Source organism: Clarias gariepinus, chromosome 21 (assembly GCF_024256425.1).
Source record: "Clarias gariepinus isolate MV-2021 ecotype Netherlands chromosome 21, CGAR_prim_01v2, whole genome shotgun sequence".
Classification (NCBI taxonomy): Eukaryota; Metazoa; Chordata; class Actinopteri; order Siluriformes; family Clariidae; genus Clarias; species Clarias gariepinus.
In genome coordinates, this window is record NC_071120.1 from 22714188 (window position 1) to 22736888 (window position 22701).

Here is a 22701-nt window from a genome sequence, read left to right on the forward strand (position 1 = left end):
AGCTGACCTTCATGTCTTAAAATATCAACTGACTGCTGCTGTTGTTACTGAATTACCTAATGCTGTATGTTATTTTATAGTTTAAAAAATAATAATCCAGTATTGTAGAAAATAAATCCAAACTTGTGTCTAAACTTTTGACTGGTACTGTATACTGCAAGAAAGGTGAATGCAATATCTAAGTACAATATGTAAACCTGCGTGACAGATTCGTTTAGGTAGTCAGGTGTGTGTTGGATTGGGCATAACTGCAAAGGTTCCAGTTTAAAACATTTGGCTACATCATTACTTTCCCTTTTATATCCTCAAAGCACTTTTAAAGTTCAGTTTATCTAATCATATTAATCAGTGTATTTGTAATAATAATAATAACTACTATTATTATTATTACTATTATTATTATTATTATCACAAGTCATGTCATCTGCTGTGACCTTCTACTGTCTACTCAAAATCCTTATCGCTGTATCTGTTTATGTCTAAGCCAGAATAACCGCACTCTTTATCATGCCATATAGTTTAAATAACAACATATCCCAAGCGGTTTTATTGTTTACATAACACAAACTATCATGGCTATTATTAATCAAATTTACAGACTGTGTACAGTAACGTGTCAGTGTTAGTGAGCTCGGTGCTAGAGAAGAGAGTGCTGTCTGCTCAGCAAAATGTAAATTTCATTATATGTTTTTTTTTTCTTTTTTTAAGCACAAAGTTAATTAAACATCTAAAATACAATCCCTTATCTACATACAATATATCTTATTTTGCATTCTACATTAAACACAAAACTGCTTCATTTAGTATATTAGACCAAATCAGGATTTAAGTTTCTTGGTCTTAAGCAGAGCACTGTTTCCTTGCACCTCCAGGGCCCGGGTTCGATTCCCGTCTTTGTGTGCATGGAGTTTGCATGTTCTCCCCGTACTTGGTGGGTTTCCTCCGGGTACTTCGGTTTCCCCCCACATTCCAAAGACATGTAGGTAAAGTTAATTGACGTTCTCAAATGGCCCGTAGTGTGTGAATGGGTGTGTGTGTGTGTGCTCTGCGATGGATTGGCACCCTGTCCAGGGTGTACTCTGCCTTGTGCCCTAAGCCTCCTGGGATATTCTCCAGGTCCCTGCGGCCCTGAATACAGGATAAAGCGGTATAGATGATGAGTGAGCGAGTGTTTAATCTGCTTAGGCAGATTATGTCTGTGCTTTGTTCCTTTTGACCAACAGATGGCACCAAGTTGACACCATTACATCAGCTGTTTATGATTTCTCTCTCATCATCTATACTGTTTTATCCTGCATACAGGGTTACAGGGGGCCTGAAGCCTGCCCCAAGAGAGGGTATGAGGGTATGGTAAATCCCTGCACAGGGTGCCATCCATCCACACATTGCAATCTGCATGTCTTTGAAACATGCAAACTCCACGCACACTGACCCTGTGGGGGAATCGAACCTGACCAGAAATCGAACCCGGACCCTCGAGGTGCAAGGCAACAATGCTATCCACTAAGTCACTGTGCCGCCCGCTGTTTATGATATAGTATGTAAAGCTGCAGTAATGTATTGTGCAGTAATTTTATATCTACTGTATATTAAGCTTCATTCGTGAAAGTCTTTCCAAAAAAATCTAAAAACATCATGACAATTTCTTCCTCCCAAATAAATGTAGCACTAAAAGATGCATTCCTTCTGTCGGGTTAGTACAAAGGGGCCATTATTTTAGCTGCATCCCAAATTTAACTGTTAAAACATTCCCATAAGTATATAGTATATATATATATATATATATATATATATATATATATATATAAACATACACCACATCACAAGAGATTTGATATAATATAAATATTTATTTCTTCCCTTTTATATAATATCCTATCTTTACATGCATGATAAACAATTTCATTAGGTGGGAAAAAAAAAGAAAAAGAAAAAAAAAAAAAAAAGAGTTCAGTAAATTCAAGACCAACATACACAGCGAGACGTGTACGGGAAGGAATTCATGTTACGCAGCTTTCCTTAATGTTTAACAGCCTACTTATTAGATAACAGGGTAGGCTGGATTTCTTTTTCAAATGAATTATTTGATTATTTAGAGCTATTCTGCATCAAGTGGAAAATCACTTAAAACACTGTGTAACAGCTTCTACCTAGATTTCCAGGAAATAATGTTTAAAAAGCCTTCTTTAGAAGAAGGGCAGGCCACTTTACTATCTTTTCTCCGCCTGATTAAAAATGACAATCAGCCTACTAAAAGGTTGAAGCCATTTTGTATTTTATAATTTTATTTTTTTTAAGGAAAGCCTCTTCAAGACCGTCATGAGACTTATTGTGGTTTTCTTCTTCTTCTTCTTCTTCTTACGAATAGGGCAGAAAGGAGATATAGGTAAATGAAGGTCTGGCTACTGTTGGCAGTTTTCCTGAGACTCAGCAGCAAAGAGCGAATACTTCAACCGAGCACGCAATGCGAAATCTACCGCAGAGATGACAGGGGTTTGTACAAATACAGCAAACTGAGCAGGCAGGCCTCAAGTCTTCTCTATATACAGCTGCAGTTATATACAACAGGGCACATCACAGATCATATGGACGAGCAGTGGTCAGCTCACATTCAATGCACGATGGCCAAATTTCACAGTTGCTGTGTCAATTTTTTTTTTTTTCATCTCAGATTAGTTCGGACCACAGCTCAAATGGAACATTTCAGCAAGGGCATCCAAGTACACTCAGGGTCACAAAGCAACGCTGAAAATGCATACGGATTCCCTTTATCATTCCATAGCTTCAGCTCATGCATAGTAAGACCAATACAGACTATACAAAGGCTACATTATATCATTTAGGCTTATTCATATCTGCACAATTATGAAAATATTAAAATCACAACTAGAGTTTTAGAAAATACCATCACTGACTCTACTTTGGTAGAAAGGAACATCATGACGTCTATAAATCATATAGTGTGGCTTTTTCGGTACATACAGCGAATCACTTGTAAGGTGAGCGTACGGCTGTGTTTTTGTGTTTTCTAAATCCAATGTCGTGTTTGATATGTTCAAGCATCAAGTCGTTTTATGCACGAGTTCAGTTTCCCTTGCACAGTTTTTACAATTTTGTACGAATGAAAAAGGCAGATTCAATGGCTGAATAGTGACCTGATATTGGACCTGAGCTCTGGGATCATACACATCTCCGGTCCTGATCAGACAGTGTTTACTTTTGGTTTAGTCTTTCTATTCTTCCTTCTTGACAGTGCTGTTCGTCACAGGGCAGTGTACACAACCCGGAGGTGATCTTCTGCATACTTGAGCCCGCAGTAATTAACAGGGGAGAGAGTATGCATGCCATTCTTTCTACTTAGTAATCACTATCAGTCTAGCACTCTGGATGGTTGTGGTATGTTTGGGTATCGAAAACATGATTTTTTTCTCTTCTTTATGCTTTTCTGTTTCACCATTCAAGAGACCATCTATTTACATTTGTACAGTACTGTACAAAAGTCTTGCGCCGCCTCTTGATTATTCATATTTTGCTCCCGAAAAGCCAGAATTTCTTGTATTTTTTAATGCACTCTTGAGGCTTCCTGAATGATCTTTTGGCTCTCGCTTTCAGTCCAGTTCCTGTACCTGCCTAGTTTCAGAGGAATGTTTTCAGTTTGTTAAGCCACTCAGTGACCTATGGATCACTCAATCATAAAAAAACTTTAGGCATAAACCAGTGAGAAACTGGTGCAGATGAAGACATGATCAGGCCGGTGATTAGTATACTAGTGATGCTGAATGCTGAGTGGTTGGAACAGATAAGAGGGGAAATGAGGTTGCTGCCAAGGTTGTTGCACAAACAACCAGTATCTTTAGACTCCTTGCAGCCTGAAGCAGTAAAACTTTTATTTTTATTTCTTTACATCATTTAATTTAATTTAATATGAAGAACTGAGGGATGACGCAAGACCTTTGAACAGTAGTGTATCTTTGGCAGATGGATTTGTCCAATGCAACAGAAGAGTTATACAAATTCACAAACGGATCAGTAGTAGAGGCATACCCATTGATCGACTCTTGTTTTAAATATATATTCATCTTCAGTATGCACTTTATTCTTGTTATGGTTAATTGGTGAACATTGGAAAACTGGACATTGTAGGATACCGAGCACACACATGCACACTAAGAATAATTTAGTGTCTATTTATTGGCTTGTTTTTGGGCGGTCAGAAGAAACTGAAGGAATCTCAAAGAAAAACTGTGTGAAACTCCACACAGTGCCTCAAGCACAGGACAGAACCTGGGACCTAAAGCTACCCGCTTCACTTTTTTTTTTTGCATAAATGACTGTATGAAACTTCAATATGAGCCCAGAGCTGGTTCCAATAAACCCCACCTTGCACTTGGAGGGCACAGATAAATAATGAACGTGCAAAGTATAAAGCCTTTCAGCTTAAGGAAACCTTCCAGTTAAGAATCCAGAATGAAATCGGATACAAGGATTAGATTTGGGAACTGATTTGCAACGCGAGAGGATGGTGTGGAAAACAGGAAACTGACATGCAGTCTGTGTTTTATACTGATTCGTGCATATACTGTAAAGGCCATGGTACACTGGTAACTTCTGAAAGTGCACAATTTCAACAAGGCTAGGGAGAGCAAAAGGTTATGTGAAAAAGAAGTCAATAAGATAAATCATTAACACATCATAAAATCAATAAATCTTAAATAAATAAATAAAACAAAGACATACTGCTAGAAAAACGCCGTCTGCATATTTTTCCTTCAAAGGTAGACTGTAAGTACTAGAAGAAACACTCAATCCATGCAGGACAGAGTATGTGTGTACAGGGCTATAGCTGTTTCTGTATTGTTTAAAGGCAAATCATTCGTTTAGGCGGATATGTTAAAACTCATTTCCAGTTTCTACACACACAACGTAACAGTCAATAAACGGAACAACGGATGGAGAGGAAGGTTGAAAATGCGAAGCGACTAGGACCACCGAAGCTGTCCTTGCTGACTATGTGTGAAGTCAAATCCAATGCAGACCGACTCCTCTTCTCCTCTTCCCTCCTTGAACCTCCCAGCTCCCGTCCTCTTTTTCATGGAGATGGGATTTGCCCTCGACGTAAGATTGTGGATGTGTTTTAAACGTGATTGTGCACGGACAGTCCTGGTTCAGTTGTAGCTTTTTTGTAGGTCGAGATGAAGATGAAGTGTGGAGTCGTCAAACAGAGGGTTCTTCACCTCCATCTCGCCAGTCTAAAAAGAGAGACGAAGCGAGATTCAGCAAGACAAAATGACACTGTAGGCGGGACTAGATTCTGATTTAGGGAGACATGCCCTATGTTAGACCACCTTGAAAGATATAGATACACACATATGCACAAACACACACAGAACTGCTGCTTACTGGGGCAAGTCCAGGGCATTCGTACACAGTGAAATCTCCATCCTCGTTCTCCTCATCAGAGGTAGCTGCTGATTCAGCGATCTTGGGTTCATCTCTTTGCCTGAAAAGAACAAACAACATACTTTTACATTATTCAGAAGCCCTTTGCGTGTGAAAAATAATGCATATTATGAAGTACGAGTTCCGACAATTTCTGTTTACACCACAGCAGAGTTGAATTCCTGAATCTAATTGGCCAGAAGAAGAAGTCAACAGTATTTCAATGCACATCTGAACGTTAAGGGCTGTACACTGGCAACTTGGTGTAGAGCCCATGGTGTGGGATTTGAACCTGGGACCTTCTAGTCAGTAGTACAATGCCTCAACCACTGAACTGTCCCTGCCTTTATGGATGACAGGTTCATGCACTAGATATACAGTACTAAGCACTTTCTAACAGTCACAGGTGAGCAGAAAGTCTTTCAAAGAAGAGGAACAAGCATGAAAGGTTTTCACTGTCATGATGTATCTATCTAGTTAACTATCTAGACGTGTCTTAAACAGTTATATTTCTTACATGTTGTAAGGTAAAGTAGTAAAAAACTACTAAGCTAAACTACTAATCTAATATGCATTGAAAGTACTTTATGCAACAGGTCTTTAAAATCAGAAGCAGAGCTGGTTGCAGTTAATGACGAGAACAACCTTTTCACAATTGGGAAAGGGGAAGAAGAAAAAGATAAAGAGAGAGAGATAGAGAGAGAGAGAGAGAGAGAGATTTACTATGAAAAAGGATGCTGTGAGCTAATAAAAGCCCTGTACATTATATACCTAAATAAACTTGAAGGTGAGTACTTTTATACTCAAATAAAATGAACAAACCAATAAATTTTCTCCATACGATATAAAATTAAGTAGAGCTTTCCTTTTTGTTATAGTACGAAGCCCCTAGATAAACAAAGCAGGAGAAAAAACGGCAGAAAAATGTCATTTTTGGGTTATAATGCAAAACATGACTTGTTTTTTTCTTCTGCCATTTTTTACTCTTCCTTTGTGCCCTTAGAGACTCTGTAGTAGGTTTTCTAAGATAATTATGAAAAAAAAGATGCCGCTGATTATCAATGCGGGAATGAATGGCGCATTGTCCAAGTGCAAGTTGATCTTGAAGCTAAACTATTTGCTTTGGGTGAAAGCGCCATCTAGCGATCATTGTGTGTCAGCAGCAGCTTCCCATTCAAAACAATAGGCGGTCAAATGACCGCTGAACCGCGTTATTAGTAGGTCACACTGGCGCGGCGCTTCTAGTGTTAACTCAAGCACAGGCGTCACTGTAGGACTTCTCCTTTTACTTGAGTGATATTTGCCCTAGAGGATCTCGACTTTTACTCAAGCACAGGATTTATGTGCTTTGTGTACCACCTCTGCTCATCGATTCAATTCAAGCAAGTCGATCAAGCAAAGTAATACACTTTTGATCATGTTGTTATACCAAAAACAAACAAACAAACAAACAAAAATCGCTTTCATGGTAACAGCCTTCTGCCTTGCACCTGGTGCACATGGGGACAGTGGAGGATTTATGAAACACAGAATATAAGAGAAGCAACCAAAATACCATATAAAGGATATGATTAGATGAATATAAATGCGAGATGAAATACGAGGTAGTGCAGCTGGGCTGGTGATGTACTGTAGATCTACTTACTTAAGCGACAACATCTGCTGTTTCTGGTGCTGATAGTGGTACATCTGAGCACTCTGGGCCAGGTTCTTATCTCCGCACTAAAACACCAATGTGAGAATGAAAAACAAAAATCAACAAATCTGTTCAAAGTTGCCAAATGCACATACATGTGATTGGATGTGGGGTTTTTTTTTCCACTCACAGCTGCGCTATCGTACGAATGGGGGCTCATCACCCCGAAGGCTGGGTAGTCCACTTTCTGCGCCAGACGAGTTCCTCTCTGCATCCTGTCACAGGAAACACAATGCGAGCAGCTCATTTAGTTGGATTTGTACAATTACAGTTCTGACTGATCTAATCAGTCACGCTTGGCTCCGTTAAAAACAAATGATGCTGTTTTGTGGATGCTCATTTGCGAGCCTCATGTGAGTGAGGACTAAGGTCTTACCTCACCCAGCACACTCCAACCAAAACCAAAGTGACTGAAGCCAGCAGAAGACAGACTCCTGCTGTAACTGAGGGAAGGAAAGAACATGAGAGAGAGAGAGAGAGAGAGAAAGAGAAGAAGAGAGAGAGAGAAACAGGTCACTGGTTACTAATATGCACAGACATTCTTACTCCTTTTGAGTGCACAGAATGGTGTGTGAACAAATCTGTGTGTGATTCATTAGACTACTGTACAGAACAAAACGAGCCACGATCTGTGTATCCCGCCCACTAAATCCCACCCACTAATTTACATAATAGCATCTTCATGTAATATACACAGGGTCACTACTTTTCAACTGAGGAAGAGCTAATTCAATAATTTATTATATATTTTCTTTACTTCACTGATTTTATATATATTTATATATATATCATATCATATATAAAATATCACACTTTGCTACCATCACATCACCACCCCAGGAAGTAGGATATACCGATATAAGAGTGGTCTTCAGATGGGTAGGGCACAATGAGTGGAGCGCTCTGCATGGCTGATATCAGAGGACTGACAGTGTTGGGACTGGGGCTGGTGGCACTGGAGCTGGTGGTAGTGGACAGCGTGGTCAGAGTGTGTGTCACAGGCTGTCCAACTACATCGTAGCTGGCTGAGGATTCCGCTCTGTGGTGACTTCTCGGCTGTGACGAGTCATCTTTGACCGGAGGGGCAGCCTGAGAGGGTGCTAAAGGGCAATGCAAGGGTGTTAGCAGGGACATACTGTATTATTATGAAAATTCACATCTTGTGTGTAATCATTTTTAGACATTCAGAGGAGTCAAACACAAAACAGGAGTAAAATACATGGCTTGTTTTTTGTCATTATTCTTTTTTATATAGGCTGGGGTCTAAACAAGCGTGAGCCCGTATAAGAATATACCCTGTCCTGGTTTGTTGCTTAGCTCTGCGGTTCTCTGGCAGGGTGTGGTTCTTATATTTTTATAAATAGAGAAATACATAGGCATTATTATACACATTTTGAGGAGGAGAGGTGGAGCATTTATTAACAGACACTCTTTGTGGAAGAACTTAGACCTATGATTACTTGCTATAGAAATAGTTAAATCTGGGACTTTTAAAATAAGTTGGTGATTTGATTATTATAAAATCCAACCTGTCATTTTAAAGTTATTAAATTCTTAGCATACTTGGCATGTGTCAAATGAACGAGTGTAATCCAAACATCACTAGATTCAAATCCCCTTATTCAGTAATACTATTTGCCATAATGTTTCGTTAAATAGTCAGATTATTTTTATAAGTACATCTAACCTGTGGAATTTATTTCACAATTACTGATTCAGATTCACTGAAAGAAAAAAATCTTTAAATACACAGTATATATACAATACAAATACAAGCCAGCACCAAATCATCATAGAAAAGACATGAGTTTGTATAGCTTATTCTTACAATCTGAAATTTCTTAAATCGGTTAGTTTTAACATGCTTCACTTTGTCAGTGGTTTCTTGATTCAACAGGTCTGGCTGTGATCAGGCTTGGGCGTGGCAAGAGAAATTTAACTTAGCTTTACAAAGAAATGTGTTGAGTAATCTTAGTACCATGAAGTATAATTACTTTTTCATATTTGGCCAGGTAGGTTTGGGCAGTTTTTTTCCTTAATAAATAAAATTATCATTTTTAAACTTGTATTTTATTTTGTATTTACTCAGGTTATGTTTGTATAATATTAATTAATATTAATATTAATGATAAAATACATAAAAATATTAATTTGTTATGATGATCTGAATTAAATATTAAACATAACTGATATGCACTGTATATAAAAGACATTATTAAATAATGAGTGGATTTTAAATAATAAAATGTGTTACCTGTGTGTTTCATATCAGACTCCCTGTGTTTGGTTATAATTGAAGAAAGGAAGTCGATCTCTTCATCTAGTTCAGGACGCATATCTACTTCTTCTGTATATTAGAAAGAAAGATTTATTGGTTAAGTAACTTGGCAATAATGGCATATACAGTACAGTATATGTGATTACCACTCTAAACTCCCTTTATGCCATTTTTATCAATCTTGAGGACCGGGATTATATGCAGATGTAAAAAAAAAAAAAAAACGCAGCAGGTTGGATTACAGTATAAGAGGAAATAAGGTAATGGGGACAAGGGTGGCTCGGTGGTTAAGGTGTTGAACTGCTGACCAGGAGGTCCCCAATTCAACTTGGCCAGGTCACCACTGTTGGACCCTTGAGCTCCTTTGTCCCCAAATGTTTGGATACAACTTGGCATCGAGCTGGCAACCGCACCTGTAAATAACTGCTGCAGAAACGGCAGATGTATTTTTGTCACCCGATGTGCCAGGTGGCACATAGACAGAACCATCTATTCACATGAAGTAATGTTATAAATAGTTTATTAGAATTTCTACACCAAAACATATTGCTCAAAGGTACTAAAGAGCAGAGAACTGTATGTGAAATGACTTCAGAGACTGTCCAAACTCGATTTGTAGTACATACTGATTTGTATACTGATACAAAAATACTTTAGTATTAGATGTAATAGATGACACTTTTCAAATGTAAAGGGGACAAAACTGGTAAGATCTATATATCTTAAATTTAATGAACATCTTTGGAGACTGGTATAAGAACTATACATTAGCTGATATGGTTAACTGCTATTGAAAGGCTACAATGGATTTAAGAGACCAAAGGAGGAAATAAATGAAAATGCTGCAAATTGTGAACATGTGCAAGTGTGTGTGTGTGTGTGTGTGTGTGTGTGTGTGTATGCGGGTGTCGCGTGCTGATGTATGCACAGTGTGTGTGTGTGTGTGGGTGGATAAGGCAGCATGCCAGCCCCGCAGTGCTTCTCTGGCTACGTGAGAGTTGGCTACTGGGGGAGGAGCCTCATCAAAGTCATGAATGAAAATCATCACCATGGCAACTGATGGACAGGGAGAATAAATTCACACCAACGATGCAGCAGACTGAGGAATTAAAAACAAAATCAGGAGAGAAATGTCTATCAATTGGAATGCACATATGCATATCAACAGTTTTTTTAGTCAAATTTTTATTCTTTATTATTATTTATTATACATTTATCTCCTTTCACCAGGTTTTACCTTTGTGTAATGTCTCTCATTACTTCCTAAGGTTAAACAGAACAAAACATGGTATTGGTCAAGTGTTAAGTGTTAACCAGTAACTTTTTAAAATTTTAACCTTTCAACATTTAGATGAAACTTGTCCGATTTAGATTTCACATGAAAAGACATAAACCTGAAAAAGTGTATTATTCTAAAATGCTAAATTGTTAAGATATCGCAACATGAATTTGACATGGTTACGGACACTAAAGGAGCTTTTTGGGAAAAAATCCTTAATTTTGCACTTAGGTAAGTAACAATTTTTACAGGTCATATGCTTTTAGAAGCTTACACCAATTTTAGTATCAATTCTCATAAAGAAATATAAATAATTCTTATTTTAAATGATTATTGTTTAAAGTGAGACAGTATTACGCTTTTGAGGTTTATATAAAAGTATCTCAAAATGGCTGGAGCTACGGACTTGAAAGTTTTAGGGAAGTTTTTCAGTATATACTGATGTTATTAGTATAAAAGACACCTGTCCACAACCTCAAACATTCACACTCCAAACTCCACTATGGCCAAGACCAAAGAGCTGTCAAAGGACACCAGAAACTAAATTGTAGACCTGCACCAGGCTGGGAAGACTAAAACTGCAATAGGTAAGCAGCTTGGTGTGAAGAAATCAACTGTGGGAGCAATTATTAGAAAATGGAAGACCACTGATAATCTCTCTCGATCTGGGGCTCCACGCAAGATCTCACTGTAGGGTCAAAAAGATCCCAAGAACTGTGAGCAAAAATCCCAGAACCACACGGGGGACCTAGTGAATGACCTGCAGAGAGCTGGGACCAAAGTAACAAAGGCTACCATCAGTAACACACTGCGCCGCCAGGGACTCAAATCCTGCAGTGCCAGTCGTGTCCCCCTGATTAAACAAGTACATGCCCAGGTCCGTCTAAAGTTTGCTAGAGACAATTTGGATAATGCAGAAGAGGATTGGGAGAATGGTCAGATGAAACCAAATTAGAACTTTTTAGTAAAAACTCAACTTGTCGTGTTTGGAGGAGAAAGAATGCTGAGTTGCATGCAAAGAACACCATACCTACTGTGAAGCATGGGGGTGGAAACATCATACTTTGGGGCTGTTTTTCTGCAAAGGGCCAGGACAACTAATCAGTGTAAAGAAAAGAATAAATGGGGTCATGTATCGATAGATTTAGAGTAAAAAACCTCCTTCCATAAGCAAGGGCATTAGAGATGAACGTAGTTGGGTCTTTCAGCATGACAATGATCCCAAACACACCGCCCGGGCAACTGCTTCGTAAGAAGCATTTCAAGGTCCTGGAGTGGCCTAGCTAGTCTCCAGATCTCAATTGATTTTCTCGAACACGATCCTAACTGGTCGATTCTTAAAGTACACATGTATTTATACCCACACTGGCTTGTGCTTGTATCTATTTGCTAACTACCTAACCCGTCATTACATCATGTAAGCCTCTACTTCATCCTTAGCAAAGTCAATTAGGTCTCCAGGCAGCCAAAACATGAAACCGGGCAACACATAAGCACATTCACTTGTGCTGTACGTTAGCTAATGGATTTATGATTCGTCCACCGCAGACCGGTGTAAGAGCACACAACATTCTAATCACATTCGGTTTCACTCATCAGGGCCAGAACTAGGATTCATAGCTTAGTACCAGTTGACAAATTTGTGATAGAAACAGACAAAAAGATAACTAATTTAAAGTATTTATAGTTTGTATAATCCTGCTGGTACGGTGGCTTAGCACTGTCGCCTTGCACCTCCAGGGTCCGGAATCGATTTCCGCCTTAGGATTTATTATTTTACAATTATTTAAAGTCTGTTGTGCAAATAATGATTTAAAGGCAGATGTAGAGTTCGCATGGTTTCCCTGTGCTTGGTGGGTTTCCTTCGGGTACTCCGGTTTCTTCCCACAGTCTAAAGACCTGCAGATTGGCATTTCCAAATTGTATGTAGTGTGTAAATAAATGTTTGTATACATGTATGCTATGCGATGGATTGGCACCCCATCCAGGGTGTACCCTGCCTCATGTCCTGGGTCTCCTGGGATGCCAGGCCCTTACACTCCTGTATACAGGATAAAGCGGAATAGATTATGAAAGTGAGTGAGTGAGTGAGTGAGTGAGTCTTCCAAAAACATGTTTTTTTTCTTTTCACAATTTTTGATTTATTAATTTATTTCACATTTTTTCCCCAATTAAAATTGTTTACAAATTCATCCAAAAATCCACAGCTGTTGAGAATGATGAGATTGTTTTTAGATGTTGGTTTGCAAGACCACGTCACCATTAAAAAAAAAAATATTTCTTCCTCTGCATCCTCCCAAGCCTACCATTTACACGCCATAAAAATTTTTATATAAACTGAAACATCTTTCGCAAACATCTTTCGCAAACGTGATGACGCCTGATGGGCTGATTAAGGTGTGTGAATATCATGCCCTTAACCCTAAAGCAATCTTAAAGTCAGAGAGTCTTCTTACTGAATGCACGAAATGGACAGAACAATAGACGGACTGAGAGATGGAGCTGGACGGATTGCAGAATCTTTATCGCTGCTCTGTTTATTAGCTCTGCTGCGTATTGATCACACGTCACCACCACTCGTGCTGTAACTCACAAGATCCCAGACAGCCTGTACCTCTTTTTCACCTAATATAGACGAGCTTGATTTGTGCAGAGAGCTGTGTTTCGTTTAATTACTCGCTCTCTGTAAATAGTCTCTCATATTTACAGACTTACGTTGATAAAAGAACTCGGGTTTATTTTGCCTTTCGCATCGCTTGGCACCGCAGTGCTGAATGCTGCGTTTGATTTATTCCTCCTCCCTCTCTCACGTCTCCTGTTGCATCGTGAATGCTGCGTGGTTGAGATAGAGGAGGAGTAAATGATGCGAGACGAGGCAAGAGCCTGGCGAGGGAGACTTGAGAAACGGGGCATGAGAGAAGGAGATGAAGAGAGGGAGGATGTAGAAGGAAAGCTTGAAGAAAAGAAAGAAAAATGAGGAATACGCTGCTATTTTTGAGCACTGGAGATGAGTGGGTGGTCATCATGACTAGAGTGGGATTCAACGCTGAGTCTCCTCTTGAAATACAGACAGCAAATTACTGACCCCAGAACTATTGGTCCCAATCATCCTCTCTTCTGTGACTCAAATGTTCATCATCGTACCCTCTCCTAAATCTCCATTACCCATAAATTACTCCTAATACCAGTGTGTACTTCAGCCATGCAATCACGCAGGCTGTACGAGAGATGAAATTGGTGTTAGTGAGAAATCCCTATTTTGCTAAAAGTGGGGGCTCGGGTGACTACGCAGCTGCTTAGCTCAATGGACGCCAAAGAAAAAATGAGTCAGTACTAAAAGCATGTGGTTACAATAATCACAGTATCTACTGGACGTGACTGAGACGCAGATCATCAGGAGGATGACGGTAACAAAGAAGATGATGATCATGATAATGAAAAGCTTATACACATATTACAGGAAAAGTAAGGATTTACGCATCACATACTGTAATTGCACATGATTTTTAGTCTAATATTCCTTTGTACCCCATGCTGCTGATGAATTCTTGGTTCTAATTGGTCAGAAGGTGTAGAGCACAGGTAGTAAATTAAAATTGAAGAAGATCAGGTCTTTTAAGCAGAGGTCTGAACTTTACATTCGTGTTAGGATTCAGATCTCTCTCTCTCTCTCTTTATATACATATATATATATATATATATGCAATTTTCATAGCATGTATTTAAATAATATTTATTGTCAGTTTTCAGTGGATATATTTGCTCTAACGACTCGTGTTTTTTTTCTTATTTACCTCACAGTGGCGCTTTACATTACTGCTTTTTATTATCGCCCTGTTATTGGAATATACGAGACAAACTGGTTTTAAACTTCCCGCAGAAAGAAAAAACATACATTGATCTGTCCATTCATCTTTTAAGGTTAAGTTTTTCATAGTCTATTTTATTTTTTTAAAGTAAAGCCATGCTGTTTCACGCTTTCAGTTCTGTTTGGCTCTGTTAAGTGATACGTACAGCCACACCTAGCAGAAGGAAAAAAGCGGTAGATTACTAATATATTAGTTATCCTGGTTTATCAGAAAAGCATCAGGGTCTGAACAGAACTGTCACACGGTCCAGATCTGGACCACCATAAAATTAAATCTAATTAAAAGGAAAGTCTTTGTTGTTTCTCAGTAGCATGACAAGATGCATTAAAACCCCCTATTCATCCCCCATTGGAGTAATCAGCTTGAATAGATGTTCATTAAAGTGCTTTAAAACAATGTTTAGGATTAAAAGTTACTCAGTTATGCTGGAGGATGCTGGAGGACCAATTTTTGACAAAATTAAAGGTTTGACCGGATGCACTCTATCCTGTATAAATGTTCGTGGGGGGCCTGGTGCCTAGCCCACAAGACACACACTATGGACAATTTGGGAACGCCAAATAACCCGGACCCTAGATGTTCAAGGTGACTGTGCTAACCTTTAAGTCACTGTGCCGGCAGATAATAAATGTCTTTAAGATTATACCACTGAGTTACTTACTGATGTGGTTTCGTCTCCTGATCACACACTTCCCTCTTTTGTTCTCGATGAGGGGAGTCAGACAGGGGCCACAGTGGGACGAGCCAGGCTGGCAAAAATGACGTCCTTCACGGGCACAGTCCAGGTTGCGGGGGCACTGGCTCATTGCTGAGACACAACACACACACACACACACACACACACACACAAAGAGACAGATCCATATAAGTAAAGCTTTTAGCTGTCAGTCAATGTCACAAAAGAACAATGAAGCAGACGGCTTAGTACATTAAGTATGCAGAGATTATACGGTCTATTTATTATCCAATAAAAGGAGACAAGAAAAATCAATCGACTTTATCGAGGAATCTATCCTCTGACGCAAGAGCTTCTCAGTCTCACATTGTTCTCGGAAATCTAGAGAAAATAAACAGTGACCAAACACTAATGAATAAATTCAGACCGTTCAGGGAAAACAAATGCATGATGCACCGCGTTAGCTCACTACCAGTATAGCAAAGCAAAACAAATATTACAAAACAATTAGATCACACTGGCATAGTACAACGCACATCAGCTGTAATGTTAAAGTAATGTCTTATTTTATATTCAACATAATTCAGGAGCAGATGGAAACCTTAAAAAAACAAGCCAGCTGTGTGCCGTGCACCGCATCAATAATTAAAACAGTTTGCACTGACTGTTTAAAAACACATGCCCTTTTTTTGTTCCTACATTTTCTTTATAATGCCGAATGGGTTTTTATTACATTTAAAGCCACAGTAAGTGGCGTTCCTACCTTTTTGCTCAGCACAAGCACAGTGGTATCTCAAAGAGCCAGGGTCAGATAGGTTTAATCCTGAGGTTTGGGGTTACTGTCCTTCTTTCTCAGTATGGTTTTGCTCTGATTTTCCAGCTTTCTCCAACCTTCCAAAAATTTCGAATTTTATGAGGTTGATCAATGATTGAGTGTGTGAAAATGTGTGCATGATGGACTGAGATAGAAAGATGTACCATTTAGGGTATATTCCTATCTTTGACCCAGTGTTCCTAGGTTCCTTTGCTCTGTCACAATCCGGCGCAGAATAAAGTGCTCAGTGAAAATAAATGAATGTGAAAGTGAAAATAAATGAATGTGAAAGTGAAAATGAATTTTTATTGTTATTAATAAAGGACTTAAAGTAAAGGTGTTTTAAAAATTATTAATAAATATTTATCATTTAAAAAGATATATCCAAAATAAAAAAATTAAATAAAAGCTATATAGATTTTTAAAATTAATTATTTTTTTAAGATTTCCTTTTTTTTTGTTGTCAAACCTACGAGTTATTTAAACCACTATGTCTCCATCTGCTGTAATATAACATAACCACCCCTACCCCTTTCCCTTTTGCACAAACTTTCGCAACCAACTGTCTAGTATACTGTCTATACCACTGATCCACTGTTATGTGACTTCACGACAAGTTACATCATAACAGGAACGAATCCAAACCTCACAGGTGAGATTAAAATAATGTTTTTTGTTCGTATTTGCGGTTTAGTTTTTTGTTTTTTTTCAGAACATTACGTCAAGGTCGTTCTTTATTGCCAGTTAACTTCCCCGGCAACTAACATCTTTCTGAAGGACAAACCGAGACACTATCTTGCCATCAAAGCAGCGATCTGTGACAGCGGTCACGGTGATGTCACTTCGCCAACGTGCACAGTGTGTGAACAGGTGGGAGTGCACAGCAGGCCAGTGCGAATAAACACCCTCTGATGAAATATCATGTCTCAGAGACAGGAACCCAGGACTAGAGTCTCCACGCTGGGCAAGTGGGAGGAAGAGACCTGCCAACAACCAGCTGGCGTGCGATCCCTACGCCATGAGCTGAGTGTTTTTCTTACACTTCTCCACCGAGCAAAACATCTAACCAAGACGGTGCACGGAGTGTGGAGGAGTGTGTGAAAGTTGAACGTGCAGTTAAAGCTGCTGCTTGCATGCAGAGCGAAGTGCATAATTAACATTAGCGGAGCTATCGATATTAACCCTTGACTTGCACCTGTGAATGTCTTTCACCTCGAGTGCCTTGGCTGCAGTTGCCATAACGACTGCCATGGCAACTGAGAGCGCATGACATCATCAGGTGTGAGTCACCAGGGTGCTGGGGTGCAGATGTTTTTTTGGGACAGATTGCTATTAAACAGGGAAGAAAAGAAATTAATTGAGCCTAATAAAGATGGAAAAGAGTTTTCAGAGTATCTGCGTACATTTAAACAATAAAATATAAAAAGGGGTTTATGTTTCGTAGTTTGTACTACTTACAGTATCACACATCTAAGTTAAACGAACCAGTTCTTATCGTGGACTGAATAATCTATGTACTTTTGTTTATATTAAATTATTAATGCACTATTATGAATTATGAATTATTGTACCATTCCACTTGGAGCCAAACAGTTTAAATATATAACACGGCACATTATAAAATATTCAGTACAAGTATGTACATTTAAAAGCTAAGCTGATGCCTTAACATTAAAAAATAATATTACAGACATCAACAGAAAATGTTCCAATGTTCAAACAAGCTTTGCGAAAATAATGCTGGCAAAAAATCTATACTGTAGAATGATCTGGGGAAAACATTCCAATTACCAGAAACATACTTGTTTTTTTTTACCTGGGAATACACAGCCTAATTTTAGCTACGTAACAAGTAATAAAAAATAACAATGCTCTTATTAAAAAATAATTGGCATAAAAATAATTGGCTACGTGGAAGCCTGGCAAGTAACCAAAAAGTTGATTATTTAATATTATTAACTGAAATATTTTCCTCTAATAACACATCTTAAGAGTTTTACTACTGTTTTGAAACAATTTTTCAATAACATTTTAAAATGTTTTTTTCATGAACCGCACTTCAAGTTTTTTAGTCGCATTTAAATATTTTGAAATATTAAAAACTACTTAAATTATCCAATATGCATGAAATGATTTGAATTTGAGTTGTTTTTAAAACACAACCTGACTCATCAATTCAATTAGTTGAATCGATCATTTTAAAAAATCTATTAAATTGAGTAATCAATTAAATTGCACAGCTATAACACTATGGTGCAAAACCTACCCTGGCATGTGTATGAGCATTAGAACAAGCACATCAATTAAAACGTATAATTTGCATGACAGTTTTTTGTATTACAGTTGCATTATTATAGTCCATAGAACTAATGAACTAAATATAGATATTTATATATAAACAACATTAATTGCTCCAGAATTGTTTAGTTCTCTCAGACTTGTCTCAACACTTGTTTCTTAGAAAGGATATAATGCTATTTAACATTTAAAACATAAAATCTGTCCTCCAGGTTTGTTTGGACTGAAAATATTATACTCATATTATACTCATCAGAGTCTCTGCTTTAAGGGAAAGGACATGATCTGGTTACTGAAAAGAAATATCATATCCTCTATCAAATATGTATTTTTAAAAATGAGATGTCATCTTAAAATACAACGTAGATCCTCAGGTCATACTTACAGTACAAAATAACCTTTTCAAAACCATATGCAATTTTCTAGCTTTCTAAGCTAATGTGACTAAGCTAGCTATTTAGCTTCTTTTTCAACACTTTACTGACAAACCCATAGTAATATTAGCAAAGCGTTGTTAAATATTTCATGTGAGTCTTGGTTATAATTATGCATAGCTAAGGTACTTAAATGCTAGCCGGCAGATATAACAAACTATATTTTTTAAATAAATAAAAATATTTTCCACAGTGTCCGAGTGTCAAATTTTTACCTCAGAATTATTGACATTATCAACTCAGCTAGTTAGCAAAAAATGTTTTGTTTTTCTTTATTGCTAATTGAAGCTGAAGTAAACATTCAATACTGCTGACAGAGGCTTAGCAACAAGAAAGTTCTAGATATAATTCCTTGTAGAAAAATTCCTTGACAGCAAGGAGTGATTAGGAGTAGGTTTAAAATTGTCCTATACAGTATGTTTAGGTGTGATTTTTTATATTCAACATTTCCTTAAAGCAGTTTCACAATTAGCATCCTTTAATTGACGTTAATCAGCTGAGTTCAAGTATTTACCTTGTACACACGTATATGAAATTTCTTCTGAAGAAATTCCGTAGTCCGTCCATATACTGTATATTAAAATTATAGATGTGTTTATACAAAACTCTAACAAATTCAGTCCACCTTTGGCTGTTTTAGTCCAACTTGAAGTACACTTTGCTTGTTTTTTTCATTCGGTTGAACCCATCCTGTAATAATAAATAATGTCTCGAATTTAACTTCCTATTGACAAAGCAGGTCAGACGATTAAAGGTGACAAGTTCTAAGCCTAACACTTAGTTACACACATGCAGCCAGCCACCCACACACACACATTAGATCCAGAAAAGGTCGGATAAGCCAGAGACGGTCTGGCCGAGGATCAGCTGAAACTCAAGGTGACCTGGACATGGTGGTCACAACATATCTGATTCAGAGAGATGGGTCATACGTGGGATCCATACTTTCTTGGCCATTCACTGTCACACAATATTAAAAAAGGACGGACTTTTTATTTGGACAGTTAATTTTGGTAAGTTACAAGTGCTATACTAACATCATGGACAAGTTATTTTGAAGAAGAAGAAAAGATCTGTATGATGAAAAAATACAAGTAAAAAGTTTGGACTCACCTTCTAAATAAAGCATGGCATGTAATAGAGGCTATATTGAGTAGTACCTTTGTGATCATTTAAATGAAGTGTATATATATATAGGCAATATTATTAATACTAATTAATTAATACATTCCCACATACAATACATAGCTAAAAGTATTTGGACAACTTTAACATTCATATGTGCTTGCTGAATATCCCATTTCAGATATAGTCCTTATTTACTGTTATAATAACCTCCGCTCTTCTGGGAAAGCTTTCCACTGTTTTGAGCATTGCCATGTGGATTTCTGTTCAGCCACAAGAGCATTAGTGATGTTACACACTGATGTTCGGCGAGAAGACTTGATAAGCAGCCAGAGCTAGATTTCATCCCCAGGGTGTTCACTGAGGTTAAGATTAGGGCCCTGTGCAGGCCACTTAAGTGTTTTTTTTTTTATATAACTTGACAAACCATGTTTTCATGCAGCTTTGTGTGCAAGAGAACTGTCATTCAGTTCAGGTTTGGGCCTCGTACATTCAAAAGTATTTACTTATATAAACTATCCTGAAGATTTATACACAAAACAACTTTTGGGTAGATTTGAAAGCTGTATAAAAGATGTACTAAATTTCAAACACCAACCTTAATATAAAATAGATCATTTTAATAAATGCTTTCAGGTTCTACATAAATATCAGTGTTATGACAGGGTATAATCTACCCACTGTTTTACTAGCTACACAATCAACATGCCAAATGAATGCAGAAGTCGTGTGGCCACCATCTTGTGTATGCACGGTTAAAAGCAAACCAAAACCTGGCGTAAGACGAGAGCAGGAAGTAGAAAGAATGAACTTTCTGTTCTCGTGAGTCACCCTTCCTTCGCTGTGACTACCCATTCACTCTGATGTACTCATAGAGGATCTGCACTTATTTTCCTAAAGAGACAAGTCACACATATTCAATTTAAAAAAACAAAAAGATGAAGAAAAACGAAGGATAACAGCATGGCTGCATTCCAAAAGAGGATGAATGAAAAAAAGCAAAATACGGAATAAATAACCTTATTCGTTCTTATCGTCTGTTTAGTACTGTTGAGTCACTGTATAGAGATGTGTAATTCTTTTAAAAATAGAGCTACATAATAAAGCACAGTGTTTTTTTCTTCTCTGTTTAAAATGGCTGTGTATGACTGAACACAAAACAAATGATTCTATAAGGTTATACTGCCTAAATCTAAAAAAAAACAGAAGAGAAAAAAAAGGAACAGTAGAAAAAAAGCAAAAGGAGGAAAGCAAAGTGTGTTTGAAAAATGTAAAATTTAATCATGTGATTTGACGGTACAATCAATATGTTAATTATGCTAAAAGTAATGATGTCTAAAAAAAAATTAATGGGCGCACCACGTCATAGCTCAATATAAATCGCTGCTTTCTTTCCGTAATGGGAATTGATCAATGAATCATGATGTGGGTCAGTGCATAAATTCACATCCCTCTGGTGTAAAATACCTGTCACCTACCTAATTAACTTTAGTCTATTCTAATGAAGCCAGTAATCAACAATAGAGCCAGTCTTTGTGTTAAAGTGTCTTCAGAGTACGCATTCCACCCAAAGAACGGAAAAATGATATCTAATAAAAATTCAGGAGCCTAAAAAAAGCAAGCCAAGAGCAAGAGCTGTCACCAGGAATAGCGATCAATGTGAAAAATAGTGAGGCTAACTATTTCAGCCCCGTCATCTGGTCATATTTGTGTCTGCTTCCTGAGCTGCTTGGTATTTTGGTATTAATGCGTGACCCCATTTATCTTGTTAATCACAATGGGAGTGAATAGCCTGTCAGATTTCCAATTTAGCTACGAGCTGACTTTGTCAAGTGCTTCTTTATAAAGAAACAGATCTTTATAAAATGGGAACCAGAGGTTCTGAATTTGAATATGACTAACATTTTTTTGCCACCAGCATATCTGCAAATGATTGTTTGCTGTCTGAAAAGCTGCAGCAGCCAAGCACGGCATAGTAGTATAACAAGTACGTGCATACAGAGTGTTACATATACAAATCCTTTATATGAATAAATATTAAAGATCAAATCTAATTGATTTTAAAACATTAACCACTTATTTTTCTTGTGTTCTTAATGCGAAGAGGACATCATGAAGGCTTAGGGAAGGATGAAGTCACCTTTCTGGACTCAAAAATTCCCTTTTTGATTACATACTGACTATTACCTATTGAGTGCTCCAGACCTGGAGGTGGCGCTAGTAAAGTGTCTTAAAAATTTCCACATACTACTAAAAGGAGAATATTGGAAATAAACTGGCTCAGCCATACCTTGTTTGCAGTGAACAATCACTTGAATAGTCACGTATCAAGTTCTGCCTCCTGCCATGTGCCGGATAAAGCAATTTAATAAACTTTGATGTAATATTGTTAATGAAAACTAGCCAATTGTAGCCTTCGTATAAAGTATTCTGAGGACTTGAGATGGTAATATGAGTCATGAGAATCCATTATTGCTAGCCAGAACCTTTAATCTTCCTAAGATTTTATGCACGAAACTGAAAAACATGCATGAATCATTACAGGAATGTAACGTTTTCATTAAAATACCGCAGGCGCAGTATTTCTTCATCTCTCTACAGAAAAAAACTACAGAAGTACTTGAATGTATTTTAAAGGCCCATATTGTACAATTTTTTGAACAAGATATCAGAAGTCTCAGCAGTCACCTGAAGAGTGTTAACTGTTAATGCTTCAACTGAAATACCCCTCAAATACCTCACGTTTCACTCCTCACACAAATGACCGTTTCAATGTCTTTGTAAATGAGCTAT

General features: G+C 37.7%; 1 protein-coding gene across 1 annotated transcript in view; it reads right to left on the reverse strand.

Annotated features, from left to right (window-relative positions):
- Positions 1-1878: 1878 nt before the first annotated feature.
- npdc1b (neural proliferation, differentiation and control, 1b) overlaps positions 1879-22701 on the reverse strand; it is a 30355-nt gene continuing 9532 nt past the window's right edge. Inside the window, exons 2-9 of the mRNA XM_053480491.1 lie at positions 15223-15369; positions 9390-9482; positions 7990-8235; positions 7512-7578; positions 7266-7350; positions 7085-7161; positions 5401-5500; positions 1879-5249 (exon numbers count right to left, since the gene is read on the reverse strand). Coding sequence (XP_053336466.1) covers positions 5166-5249; positions 5401-5500; positions 7085-7161; positions 7266-7350; positions 7512-7578; positions 7990-8235; positions 9390-9482; positions 15223-15369 — 899 coding nt within the window. The 3' untranslated portion in view covers positions 1879-5165. The remainder of the gene's footprint in view (positions 5250-5400; positions 5501-7084; positions 7162-7265; positions 7351-7511; positions 7579-7989; positions 8236-9389; positions 9483-15222; positions 15370-22701) is intronic.